This window comes from Triticum dicoccoides, chromosome 7B (genome assembly GCF_002162155.2).
Source record: "Triticum dicoccoides isolate Atlit2015 ecotype Zavitan chromosome 7B, WEW_v2.0, whole genome shotgun sequence".
Classification (NCBI taxonomy): domain Eukaryota; kingdom Viridiplantae; phylum Streptophyta; class Magnoliopsida; order Poales; family Poaceae; genus Triticum; species Triticum dicoccoides.
This window is the reverse complement of record NC_041393.1, coordinates 477204091-477218345: the sequence shown is the minus strand read 5'-3', so window position 1 is coordinate 477218345 and position 14255 is coordinate 477204091. Positions and strand designations below refer to the sequence as shown.

General features: G+C 39.7%; 2 protein-coding genes and 1 long non-coding RNA gene across 4 annotated transcripts; 2 read left to right on the top strand and 1 right to left on the bottom strand.

Annotated features, from left to right (window-relative positions):
• Positions 1-3514: 3514 nt before the first annotated feature.
• On the top strand, positions 3515-3928 carry LOC119339015. Its single transcript, XM_037611204.1, has one exon. It carries the CDS (start codon positions 3515-3517, stop codon positions 3926-3928), a length of 414 nt encoding a protein of 137 aa, XP_037467101.1.
• Positions 3929-4577: 649 nt separating this feature from the next.
• LOC119340374 lies at positions 4578-14006 on the bottom strand. Of its 2 annotated transcripts, XR_005164510.1 has the most exons (5): positions 13862-14006; positions 10815-11006; positions 6544-6632; positions 5111-5552; positions 4578-5033 (listed from the first exon to the last, which is right to left on the bottom strand). It is a non-coding gene; the product is annotated as an uncharacterized LOC119340374 (long non-coding RNA). The 2 variants fall into 2 exon arrangements; XR_005164509.1 differs by having other exon boundaries at positions 4578-5552.
• On the top strand, positions 5020-11011 carry LOC119340373 (zinc transporter ZTP29-like). Its single transcript, XM_037612285.1, has 13 exons — positions 5020-5145; positions 6228-6286; positions 6401-6493; positions 6566-6652; positions 6752-6833; positions 7425-7486; positions 7954-8010; positions 8373-8413; positions 9020-9087; positions 9434-9490; positions 9574-9691; positions 10162-10264; positions 10887-11011. The coding sequence occupies exons 1-12, from the start codon at positions 5082-5084 to the stop codon at positions 10205-10207; spliced, it is 834 nt and encodes a 277-aa protein (XP_037468182.1). The 5' UTR covers positions 5020-5081; the 3' UTR covers positions 10208-10264; positions 10887-11011.
• Positions 14007-14255: the final 249 nt, after the last annotated feature.

Genomic DNA, 14255 nt, shown 5'->3' with positions numbered 1-14255 from the left:
GGAGTTGCCCGCCGCCCCCGGAACCACCGCCCGCCGCTGACAACACGTTTGCCGAGGTAGCCGCCGGTTTTTTTAAAAAACCGATCGATTTTATTTCATAAACCCTAGATTCGTTTTTTTAGATTAGATCGGTTCGGTTTTTCCCGGTTTAGTTAAATAGCGGACGTTCAAGCGCCTAGATCTTTGTCTCAAAGCCCTCTTTCTGTTTAACCAACTTGAACAAGATTTTGGTACTGTAAAATTTGACTTTAGTCTAGATTAGTAAATGGATCTTGTTTCTTTCGTAGTTTGAGTTTCGTTGCTCCGTTTGATTTGATTCTTTTTGCAAACCGGAGTTCTTAAGATGAATTTTCTGGTTAGATCTCTTATTTGAGTTTTACCCGTGCTTCTTGTTTGAGTGCTTATGTATGTTATTGTTTGTTTGCGATAGAGTACCCGGAGTGCGAAGCGTGCTACTACAAGTCTCTAGGTTTTGCGGATCATCAGCAAGCCAAGTAACACTTTGTTCATACCGCTTTACTACCCAGTTTTTATTGCATTAGATCAACCCTCAAACGTTGCATGGTTAGGATCTGGATAACATGTGGGTTTTGGGAAGTAGATTGAGGTAGAACCTATTGCCTGTTTATTATCAAACCTTTGGGAGTTACTTCTACGTAATGCTTATATTACTATGCTATGCTTGTAGACGTAGTTTGGGTGAGTGTATACATGACAGATGTGAGTATTGTTAATTAATGGTTAACTTAAGGTGGCTACTGAAATGCACATCTGGGTGGATTGCTTGAGGCACCCTGGAGTACCCAGTGGTTGTTAGGGCACTTGGAGAATCCAACGTTGTCCTAGGATATCCCGGAGTACCCGTGTGATCATCCTACGGTCCGCCACCCAGGCTCAAAGGGATCATAAGATTATTAATGCTAGAAACTTCCGTGTGCAGCCACAAGCTATTATGGGCTCTAGCATAGTTGAGTATGTTGCATGACCTCTTTCAGTGGTGGGCTAGCAGATATAGCAGAAAGTAGGTGTAACTGTCCATCCAGAGTAAAGAGTTATTGTTTCAGAAAGACTGTATCTCAAATCTTCGATCATGGATGTATATGAGTCTTGTGGGGAAAAGTGCGCAAACCTCTGCAAAGTGTATAAACTAATCATGGTTAACCGTGTCCCCGGTTATGGACGTTTTGAGTATCTGGTTCTTGGATTACCATGTTGATCTCATCACTCTAAATTTAATTTGATTGGGTTAATGATGATGTTTAATTGGGATTGAGTTGGAGGAACCTTCTCAATGTTTAACAACCACCATGATAGTTAAATAAAATTTATTCCTTTGTTGTAGGATAAAATTGGCTTTATGCAAAACTGTAATCATAGAGCTTTCCACCAGCCATATATGCATGTAGTGATAGCATTCATTCTGTCATTACTCTATGTGTTATATTGCCAGCATATTTCATGTGCTAACCTGTTCCGGGCTGCAACATTTCATGTTGCAGACTTTTCATACGACGAGTAAGGTGCCATAGGTCGTTGTCTTTCACTCACCTATGTCGTTGGAGTTGATGGACTCACTTTATCTTCCAAGCCTTCTGCTGTTATCGATTTTAGATGGCCTTAAGCCATATTCTTGTAATAAGTTCTCGTTTGAGACATTCGATGTAATAAGTGTGTGATTGAAACTCTGTTATAAATCCTTGAGTACTGTGCGTGTCAGCATTACCGATCCAGAGATGATACTGATGCACAGAGATTAGACTGTTTGAGGTTTGGTCGCTACAATATTGAAGTTCGTTCAAATTTCGTCAGTTTTGCTTCAATTTTGTCCATGTTTGTGCGCGGTCCGTTTCAAATGGCCTGGACTTATGGTGACTCCGGTTGGATGGCCGGTGCCTCGCCCACTGTCCACCGACACGTCTGAACATGTCTACAGACATTTGGTGCCGTCTATTTGGCATTCCGCTTGGAGTTGCCCTTATGCGCGTGTGCATGCATTCTTTATAAAACATTTTCTTAATAAAATAAGATACATTTGACATTGTGATGAAGTATTCTAATTTGATTTAGAGAAAAAATGCATAAATACACAACATTTAGCACCAAGGTAAAAAAACACAATTCCATGCGATTTTAAGAAAAAAGAAAACACACCCTATGTGTCAAGTGACTAGAGGGACGGCTCGGTTTGAGCCGAGTCAAGCCTAGCCAAGCTCAACTCTCTGAAAAATATTAAAATAGTTAATGTTTCAAAAATGCTCATTTATAGTATTATTTTTTAGGAAGTACAACAATTCAGTTCATCTTTGTCGGTCAATCTCCACATTAGGTACCGACGCAATAAAATGGGGATATGGATCGATCATTCATTGAACCAGGCCTCATTTATTGTTTTGGTGTGGTTTCAAATGGTTGCGGAGACATTGAATCATATTGAGCTCACATGTGTCTTCCCAGGGACGATATGGAGGACGGTATGCACGGTTATTGGCAAGCCGCAATGGACACCTCAAGTGAACGACTCACTAAATGCTTGGTGCGAGATGAAACCGAAGAGCGTACGAGCCATGATGATCCTGGTACTCTGGGAGCTCTGGAAGCATAGGAATGCCATTATTTTCGACGGAGCTTCACCCTCGCTAGACGGTGTAATACGGACAATTGTAGCGAAAGGAAATGCTTGGCATCAAGCGGGATTGCTTAAAGGGGATTGGAGCGGCATCGTGGCGGAGCTTCAAAGGTGGGAGAGGCGTGAGTAGTCTGTATTAGGACGGGTGGGTGAGAGTGGAGCCATGGCTCTAGGCGTTGTAAATCATTTGTAGACTGGGTTTCTTTACCCCCCCCCTTCTATAAAGTATGATATGCACACTCGTGCATATTCGAGATGGTTTCAAATGGTTGTCTAAGTATAATATTTGCACTAGATGCAAAAGTGCTATCGTGAGCTCGAGTGAACAATAAATTCGAAAAGAATAGTAGCAATTTTTTAAAAGAAAACTGTGGATTTGACAAGAAACATTGGTGTTTTTCTACACACATGTAAATTTTCATGATGAAATCACATTCATGCAGGTGTGGAAAAAAAACAGTGCTCCAAAATGCTTCCAAAAACACATGTCAATTTTTTTTCCACACCTCCACAAATGTGACTCCATTGTGAAAATTTGCATGCATGTAGAAAAAACGTCAATGTTTCTTGCAAAAGAAAACCAGAATTTTTTAAACTTTTATACTGTTCCTTTGGAATTTATTGTCCGCTTGAGCTCATGTGAGCTCGAGCTCACAAACTCCATGTCGCATTGGATGAAACTAGTAGTCCTTTTTCTTTTGACATCTATATAAACTAGTAATCCTTATAGTTATACGAGGGGGACATTTTCACTCACGCATTCGTTCATTGGTTGCTAGAGAAGACGTACCGCATGACCTACCTAATTAACCAAATAACCAATCCTGTCACGTCTTATTTATGCATTTTACCATGCTGCACTAGCCAGGCTTGCGTTTGTTGTTCGGAATGATTCACCGGAGGCGTGACGACGAACCAGTTCTCTTATTCTTCTTGTTGCTACTAGTCGTGTCATTGTTACTGGTGCTCGACGTCGTCGGAGAATCACCACCGGCAGCGGGAGGAGGAGAGCCGACGGCGGCATGCGGCAGTAGCAGCTACAACTACCTCGGCGCGCTGCTGCGGCTGATGATCCCGTGCAAGGCGGCGGTGGCGCCCTTCAGCCCGGCGCCGCCCACCGACGAGTGCTGCCGGGCGGTGCGCGAGCTGGGGCAGCCCTGCCTCTGCCTGCTCCTCGCCGGCCCGCCCATCTCCGGCGCCGACCGCCGCATGCTCACCCGCCTCCCCTCCATATGCGCCGCCACCACCGACGACGACGACAGCGACCTGCGTCAAGACGTAGGTTCGTGCACTGCAACGTAGCATGTAGCAGCACCAGCAGATCCGGTGCTGCCGCCTTTTCTTTACACTTTTACTACTACAGAGCATGCATGCTTCTTCTCCTTCACTCTGTGACACATAATTCCTACTAGCTACGGAACAAGCAAGCATTGACACGCAACTCCAAAGCTAATCCAACCCAGGCACCACTCCTTTTTGTTACGTCCGCCTCCTGCTTGCTCCACCTTCGTTGCTTTTTATCTGCAATCAGTTAACTAATGTATCATGCTGATGATGCAATTGCGCATTGCAACAAAGAGGCTTGTTTCATGGCGTGCACTAGATACGCATCCAACCTCAGATTACCAGCAGCGAGCTAATAACTGTGTGCTACAGACTTTAACGATTCAACCTCCTTCATTTCAGACAGTAATATATCCTATCCGTCCACAAATATAAAATGTTTTGAATATCTTAATATGGACTACATACAGACTGAAATGAGTGAACAAACACACTAAAACGTGTCAACATGCATCAAATTCATAAAAAGAATAGAAGTTAGAACATCTTATATTTGGATGCGGCCCCCCTGATATGCCGTTAGCCCACCCACATGTGGACCCAGGCCCACACGTCAGGGGGCCATACGTTAGAGGATCCGGCTCCTTATATTTGTGAATGGAGGGAGTAACTAATACGGTGCTGCAATTTATACGATGAAAAATCAAAATTTAGTGCTTACATGATGTAATTCCATACAAAAACAAAATAAGATACGTCCCTCGTGTTTTAGCAAGGCTCTGCCAGTCAGCTTGTAAGATTCCTAGTCCCAAATAGCTTTCTTCCCATCTACACACAAGAAATCTAGCATAGAGTTACCTCACAGCATGACCTTACCCGCAGGCATACCCCAACCACCAGGAAGTCAAGAATTAAGGGCAGCTGCCAAGCAAGCAAGCATGTGCCAAGTCATTCCAAACTTGCCCCCCTCAACTTCTCTGAGTAGATGTTCAAGCTAATATATAACCAGGCGCCAGCAGCTCCACTTGATCACCCCTCCCTCTTCTTTCCATTCAGTTACATCATCGGTTGCCCCGCACACAGGGACTCCTTGACTGCCTAACGTCATAGTCACCATCCTGGCCTGTATATAAAGGTCACATACATCTCCATCAGAAGCCGGTCTGTTCATATGGATCCCAAGGTCGCTGTTGCTCTCACCCTGTCTCTCGTAGGCGGCTTAAGCACCTCCCTCGGTACGCTTACATGCATCTTCCTTCAGCCCTTCACTCCTGCTGTCTCTTCATACTATTATCATGTACTCCCTCCGTTCATAAATATAAGTCTTTTTAGAGATTCCAGCATGGACTACATACGGAGCAAAATGAGTGAATCTACACTCTAAAATATGTCTATATACATCCATATGTAGTCCATGTTGGAATCTCTAAAAAGACTTATATTTAGGAACGGAGGGAGTAGTATTCATCATTGGCATCAAGTGTTTCATTTGATGCATGCATTGCCTTTGCAATTGTTTCCCTTTAAAAGCTGTAACTGGTAGTGTGGGTTTTCCATTTAGTTGCTCCAATCAAGATTCATTTCTCACAGTACATCTTAAGCACGAAATTGTACAAGGTCCATGGGGGCATCCATAAATATCCTGTGAGAATGTTATGTGGGCCGTTAGTATGGTAGTTTGTTCAAAGTGAAACATAATATTGAGCAATTAATCTTTTCAGTTTATACTTGGCATCTAACAGCTGAGAGAAAATAGACTGCTACTGTTACACCAAGAATGGGAAGAATTTGTGTACACATTATTTTCGATGAAGCACACATGAGCATGAGGATTACACGTCCTTACCTGTTAGTTCAGCACACCCGCTTCCACGGCAGAATCCACTCGCTCATCGCCCAAATTTGTATCCCCCTACATCTCTGCACTGTGTCCGACTCACCCTACCCATCCTCGACACCAACTAGCCTTTTAGTGTAGGTTTAAGTTTTCTGGAAAGACGCTCCAGCTTTTAAAACTGACAAGTGTTTAGTTAGTAAGCCTTTAAGTGTTAAGTTCGTAAGCAACCCAATATGATATAACCAGGATCTAACGTGAATAGAGGGCCCATAAGCTGATGCTTTATAGATACTATTATTGCTATCACTCAAGTGACAGCCAAAAGCAATTTTATTTCTCAATGGGAGCTTTCCCATAATCTATTTGGAAAGCGTTGGAATGATATAGACTAGGCAGAGATCAAATGCAAGATGGTGTACCTCTTGATAGCTAGCATTTGCCTACTACTTTTGCCAATGATACTTTATTGCTACTCATCAGGTGCACTACTGGCAATACTAAATCATGCACCAAACAACAGAACACTCGGGATACTACAGGTGAAATGCTACAACAATTTCCTTAACTCTGCCATAAGGTCACATTGAAAGAACAACATAGGTTTATTTGTACACAAATCAACATTTAATAATCGTTTGACAACTTCTTTATAGGGATTTGCTACTGGGCTCATGTTGAGCATGTCCTTCTTTGACCTGGCCTATGATGCTGTTAATGCAATTGGTTTTCTGAAAGGCAACCTTTGGGTGAGCTTTTTAAGCAAGATGTTTTGCAAAGCATTTGTACCATTTCTTACCTTTTTCATCCTTGCTTTGCAGTTTTTTGCTGGAGCACTTCTATTTTCAGCAATTGCCGATATTTTCCCTGAGCCAGAATGCAGCCCGCCTGATGAAAATGACAAAGAAGTATAAATTCCCTCAACTTTGCTAACAGCCTTTTTCAATCGGCATTTATCAAAAAAGTAACATAGGATTATCCATTATGTTTTTCATTTGGGGAAGAAGACTGTTAACAGTACAGCACGGAAGGAACTTATGATGAGACACCGAAGAAGAGTCATCTTTAGTGTAATTGTCACCGCAGTTGGTAAGTCCTATGCACTTGCAAAACTTGTAACATATAGTACCAAAAATGCATCACAGTGTTTTCAACAACATGAGCCCGGAAAGACAAAACATGCCCTTTAATAATTTATACAGAAATCCAATTTTTGGTGATAGGTGTTCTTTCAGATGATTTTCTTATATAATTATACCTAACATTTTAGTACCGAGCTTGAGCATATTGACACCAAATAAATGTATGGGGCTTGTTCATACAAGACAGTGTACAGAAATATTAGATTAATTACTCAAATTGAACACCTAAATACAGTTCAAGATCATGGACATGATTTAACAAGTGATCCTGGCAGTAAAAGTAGTTATGACCAAAAAATAGTTATATTTCAACAGCGCCTGTTGAACACCTAAAACTAATTCTATCTTGGCAAGCGATAGCAGCAGTAGTTTTCCATAAAGTACGCATGTCAGAAAAAATAAATCACGCACATGAAAATACAAAGTTATCAAAATTAGGTAGGGCGATATATGCATATACACGTAACGATATGCCCCTTTCCTACAAGTTTATTATTTTCCATGATCGCATTGATGAACGAAGTTCTCATGTCAACAGTTGCTGGTGTGAGTTTGCAAAACTTCCCGGTGGGTACTGCAGCGTTTCTCGGAACCGCAAAGGTATATATTTGAGAAAATACAGTATATTATAGGCAAGCATACAAAATTTGACAAAAACAGTAAATTGCTTTTGTATATGTATCCTTCGCCATTGAATTAATTTTTATGATAAATTTCAATTATATTATTGACAGGTAGTTGAATATATATATATATATATATATATATATATATATATATATATTATTGACTGGTATTATTTCTATTAATTTATATACCTGATAAATCATATGGAAGGTACTGAACACTCCATACAACAAAATCTACGGGTCATGTGTCTACAGATGTTACATCTCCGTTCGTGCATGTTATAGTAGAATAGCAGTTTTGCTGTTATTCTGGACACATGTTTATTTTAGCCCATAACACTGTTAACATATCGAATAAGTATGAACAAGACACTGAGTTAACATATCGAAGAGTAGTAATATTTGTTGTATATCCTACTAATCTTATCTACCTTTCAGGGATTTCGTGTTGGCCTTAACTTGGTTATTGCTATAGCTCTACACTACATCCCGGAGGTAACTGAATCTATAATGGCTTTTAGATGGAATAGGGAATGGGTATGGAACAGAAAATGTCATCTAAGTATCTACAATGACTTAAACTATACCCCTTTTGGCGGAAACTGAAAGTGGAACTTCCATTCTCAATCTTAATCAGTCACCAACATACAAAATTGGGACTAGATACTCCCTACCTTTTCACGGTGCAAGTGCATAGCAGATATGCCATTTAAGATACATAATAATACAATACAATAGTGTGGTGAATTTTACACAACTGACTCTTATGAAAAATTGGTATATTTCTCATGACATAGCTAAGTTTACAAGATCAAAGAATCTGCTAATACTTGTAGGAATTTTCTGTTCATGTGCAGGGTATTGCTGTAGCTCTCCCTGCATATTTTGCCACTTGCAGGTACTAGCTAAAATATTGTGCAATATGCATCATATATTTTACGCTCTCTCACCTTCACTATTAACTGTCCCTGGCCTGAGAAGTCTCAACTTCGAAATAACTATCCATCGAGGGGTCAATAGGTTAATGCAATACTCCATTCTACCCCTACTTAGCATGCTCTGGAAGAGTTAAGTGCTTGCAGTATCTCATTTAATAGGGGTATGCATGGTCATTCCTCATCACTTATTAGATATAGTGCTTTCTTGGTCTATGCGAATTCCGGGTTGAGGAGACTTGCAGCTAAACAAGGAAGTACATATTTTAATATGACAGTATTGAATTACATGTAGGAGTATTTTATACAAAATCTCGTCTTAATGATCAGAAAATAGTCACAGCTTAGTTGGTTTAATTCAGAAGGCTAGTTCCCTCAAAAAAAAAATCAGAAGGCTAGTCGAACTAGTTATTACCTGAAGAAGCATATAATTTGTTGTATAATAAAAAAGAAGCGTATAATTGCTAAAATACATTAAGTGTTCATAATAAATATTATAGTCACACTGATTTGGAAAGAAAATAAGCTTTGCAGTTTAATAATAATGTTATTTTGTGTCTATGATGCAGCAAATGGCAGGCGTTCAAACTAGCAACACTTGCTGGTTTTGCAGAGCCAATAGGTGTAATTATCGTGGGTATGTTGACTTCGCTTATTTTATTACAAGTGACTTGTTCAAAGCAATTGAGTTTTCCCCATGAGGTCATGATGTACTGACCCATGTTACTATCTGTTTGAGAAGCTCAGTCATTGAAAATGGATCGTGCTACATACTAGAGCATAAAAAATGCTCTAATCAATGAGATGCAGAGCTGCATTAAAAGCAAACAACCAATTGCAACTAATCTTTCTCTAGCACTTATCTTTACAAGCAGATTTTTTTCCCCTTCAATGAGTAATATCCTAGGTTGAGTTTGTGCACTTCATTTCTATTTTCCTCTTTTGTATCTCAAACAATGAGTATAAAATTGTGCTACTTGCAGCATATCTATTTCCGAGCAACTTAAATCCAGAAATATTGGAAGGTCTACTTGGATTAGGTAATGAGAAACAAACAGTTCAAAAATGTTAATAAGTTTTGGTAAGTAACATAATATTTATTCAAATTTTCCATTTTGCACAGTGGGAGGAGTAATGGCATTTCTGACACTGTATGAGATGCTGCCATTAGCAATTGAATACGCTGGACGCAAGGATGCTGTGAAAGCTGTATTCGTTGGCATGGCTTTTATGTCCATGAGGTGTGTTACACTTACACTCATATGATACGCAATGCAATTCAAATTACATAAGGCAATTATCTTTTATGTGTGCCAGTATGTCAAAACTGAAAAATCACAAAGGTCTTGTATGAAAATTTGTATCTTCATATTTTTTATAACTTAATGAATTTTAGTCCAATATATAACTACTAAAAAGACTTCGGAATACCTTTTGTTCATGACTCGTTACATATAGAGAAACAACTGCTTCACACAAATTTAAGGGGCTGTATTAGTAATATACAGAAGAAAACTCATAAAGATGTAGTGATATAAGATCATAATTTGATGAGGAATTGATACAAAAACTATTTGATTAACATTATCTAACAATGCACCGATACATAAATTGGTGTACCAGTACCATTTATATCAGCTACATTTTCCTTCACATCAATGCACATATGTTTGGAAATGTCTCTTGACGTTCGATAAACTTCAATTGGCAGCTTGTACTTCCTGGAAGTTAGTCTTCCAAAGGAGATGAGCGCTTAAAATTTCAGTCTAACCGAATAAGTGATATGGGCAAATGCATCATGTACTTGCAACAAGGTATATTACTTTTCCTTGACATTACTATTGTGCTATTTATTAAGAAATAAATTTAACTGTACCTACTCCTTACAAAATTTAGTTTCCAAATTACTAGAAATGAATAGTTGAACCTGCAGTGTCATAAACCGTCAATAATAGTGCCATGTATCTACTACAATATGCCATTCTAAGTAACTACGGCTGTGCACAGACATAACAATCCTTGAGGTATCATGAAAACCTAGTAACTATGGAAGGTGCACTTTAACTACGAATGATCCTCAGCAACCCTCCACTCAAGTAATCAGTCCTGCACTTGTCCAAAACGAGTCCCTAACAGTAGCAATTAATTACACTAGAATTTGCATGTATCAACTTAATTGCTTTGTGTGTTCTTTTTACACTATAGATACAATGGACCTAAGTAATCACTGAGAAACAAAAGATGGATAATATTTGGAAAATCATATTTTAAGTGAACTATACTTTTGCAAACGATAATCATAACTCTGAAGAAAAGATACAAGTCCGAAGAATTGGTTATGGGAAACAAATTTGGCGATCTTACCTTGGTATTTCATTCATGGAACTGGCAAGACAACATGACCTTTGCAGCATCACATTTCCATATTTTCTACAGGTGCTGATTGGAAGGAGGTGTATACAATTACATTCAATGATATGTTTTTCTCCAATCTATTACAATGGCCTTCAAATCTGGGCCCTCAACGATGACCCCCCAGTTGCAGGGCTACCGTAGCTGCAAGAAAATTAGAACTCTCTCAAACTCTGACAATGTACATAACGAATAAAACTGTACTTACTGGAAGAAGAAAAAAAGACTCGTATGATGTAAATAACAGAAAGGAAAATTATGAGATGAACCCTTGATCTCCATTTGTTACCAAAGATAACTGTACCTCGTGTGCTCCAACACAGTATACTTCGAAATTTACTTTATGCAAAGGTTAAACCCAGTGACTTGCTATCAGTTATTGATATATTGTTTTGGTAAGAGATACATATGGATTCAGGCCAAACTCATGAGATCCAGAATATGTTTTTTTTTATGGATAATGGAGGCGGTTATTACCCCCGGCCTCTTCATTGTAGATGCATATAGCCTTATTACATAGTTTATTAAATAGTGGCCAAACCATGCCGCACCAAAACATCAAAACAATCATCGGAAGTATGTTTGGAAGGCTGTAACCCAAGAACTTAAATTTAGTATATTGTAAGAGATTTTACACTAGTGGGCTATTGGCAAGTTTACAGAAGCTCTAAAGGGAAGCTCCGGTTTGGCTCTCATTGGTTTTAGGCTTTTAGCATAACTTAAAGCTAAAGTGAACTTAGCCGGCAAGAGTAAAACGGTTCCAAAACTGCTTTTGTTGATATGTCATGGACACAAGCAGGCATCAGGGCAGTCTAAGCCTCTTTAATTGGTTTTCATTTTTGTTTTCTCCGTTTAGTTTTTCCCTCACATCTGTCCTCTTTAAGCATTAAAATCAACGTTTTGTTACGAAAAGCACATAATCAGTCTCTTTCACTGTGTTACCATAATCCCAGTTGGTTGGTTCTCTGAATTCTGAAGCTTGGATGCTTCGTATAAGCAATTTGATTTCCAGAACTATCTTGGTTTCCACATTAGGCTCAATAACCAACTTAATTGAACAAGAATATTACGATCGGCCAACATTTGAAAGTTTAGGTTAATAGAAAATCTCTAGAACACCAAGCAGCAAAATAGTACTCCCTCCGTTCACAAATACTCCCTCCATTCCATAATGTAGTGCCTATAGATTTTTACAAAAGTCAAACATTACAAACTTTGACCATGTTTATAGAGAAAAGTAGGTACATCTAGAATACCAAATGCACATCATTGGATACATCGTGAGTTATATTTTCAGAATGTACATGTTTGGTAGTGTAGATGTAGACAGTTTTCTCTATACACTTGGTCAAAGTTGGCAAAGTTTGACTTTCACAAAAATCTATAGGCACTACATTGTGGAATGGAGGGAGTATAAGAAGTTCTAACTTTTTTCTGAATCGAATGTATATAAACACGTTTTAGTGGGTTTGTTCACTTATTTCAGTCTGTATGTAGTACATATTGAAATATCCAAAACATCTTATATTTGTGAATGGAGGGAGTAGATGGGATCAAGGGACTTTCAAGTGCTATGACAGGCAAGATTGCGTAAAAAAAAAGACAATGGATCTGTTACATTCGTCCAGTGTTTACTAACTGCTGACTCTGCAATCTACCCAACCTCAAGAAAGTGTATGCTTCAGCCTTCAGGTATTGCATGGAATCAGCAAGAACAGAACTACATACACACTTGCGCACAATTGACCTTGAGATCAACTCCACGGATTAGCATACAAACACACAAGCTTGGTGCACCCCAATATGGTGTTTTTTCTGTTTTTTTTAATGAACTCAATGCAAAAATACTCCTGTGTTTACAATAACCTCATACCTATATATAGGTGGCTGGTGGCATACTGCCAGAGCCTTAAGGCCGACTTGAGCCCTTGAAGAACTTGTATACAACTCAAGATGTAGTACATGCAGACTCCAAGAGATGAATGAGGGAAACATACCAGCCAAATTAATTAAGGGGTACTTTATTTGACGACAGCCTGACAATCCTAAACATAACTCTGATTCCCTAACGTACTCATCGTGTGTTATTCTCCAGGTGCAACTTGCATTATAGCAGAGCATTTCTACGTGAAATACTCCTGCAATGACCAAATCAAATGTAGATCCACACACTTCCTACAAAATCTTCTGACAAAAAGCCCTAAAAGTTAGGCTTCACTTCCTCCGACTCTGGTCATGGTATTTCAATTCCGATTGCACCACCCATCAAAGATTTGACAAAAGTTTCTTACCTTCGGCCTACTACCCTCACCTCCCTCTCTTTGGCGGAACGGTAACTTGATTAACAGTAGCTACTGCACTAGGAGCAAGGTCAAAAATAGGCAGCATTCTATTGACAGCACCCGTGTACTTGGGCAATCTGGAGTTCTAGACCCTCCCATCAGAAACAGTCTACCAGATTAGAGCGGGCAGGTACGATGCTGGCTGAAGGTGAATTTTCACAGACAGTTTCGTTAAGGATCCTCCGGCACGGAGGGATGTGAAGAGATGTTATTCACAAACAGTTAAAACTTGTTAATCCGTCGAGCCCCTTCCCTTATATCCTTTGCTACAGCCTACAAGCATATTGCCCAGATATCCTAAGTACTATCATGAAACGGATCCTAGTACAATGGCATGTGCTCCCAAGAATTGAATTGGATTTCAGAGATGGGTTCAAATTCTAAATAACTGGAATATATTACAAATCCAATTTTTTAGGTCCAAACGAATGCCAGGGTAAATAAGAGAATCTCCACCTGCTAGAACTGGAACGGAATCAACTACTCCAATTCAAGTTGACCCAGGCTTTGGAATCAGATTCCAATCCCATGTTTCTAGGGCACGATGCATATTACCAACGCGGGTGGTACATTTCGTTTACCTAATAACAGCAAAAGCGGGGACAGATCTGGGGCAAAATCAGTAAATCTAGCAAACAGGAGACAGATCGTGCGCACCTCGCGAACCAGAACGAATCTGGGGCGGAAACAGATCAGCGCGGCGCGAAGCGTTCGCATGTCTGCCGCGGACAGGTCGGGGAAGAGGGGACGGTCGTCTGGCCATCGCCGTGCGGAATGCCGTGCTGGGGCTAGGTCTTCCAGTCGTCGAACCAACGGCTAGGAGAAGGGGAAGGCCACTTGGCACTTTTATTGCGAGGCATCTTCTTTTTTTTCTTGAATACGCATGAGTGTGCGTACTACTCCCTCCATTCCTAAATATTTGTCTTTCTAGGCATTTCAAATGGACACAACATACGGATGTATGTAGACATATTTTAAAGTGTAGATTCGCTCATTTTGCTCCGTATGTAGTCACTTGGTGAAATCTCTAGAAAGACAAATATTTAGGAAC

Coding starts and splice junctions, on each gene's coding strand:
- LOC119339015 (XM_037611204.1), top strand. CDS start 3,515: ATGATTCACCGGAGGCGTGACGACGAACCAGTTCTCTTATTCTTCTTG.
- LOC119340373 (XM_037612285.1), top strand. CDS start 5,082: ATGGATCCCAAGGTCGCTGTTGCTCTCACCCTGTCTCTCGTAGGCGGC. Junction 6,494..6,565: donor TTCTGAAAGGCAACCTTTGG/GTGAGCTTTTTA, acceptor CTTGCTTTGCAG/TTTTTTGCTGGAGCACTTCT. Junction 9,491..9,573: donor GGAAGGTCTACTTGGATTAG/GTAATGAGAAAC, acceptor CATTTTGCACAG/TGGGAGGAGTAATGGCATTT.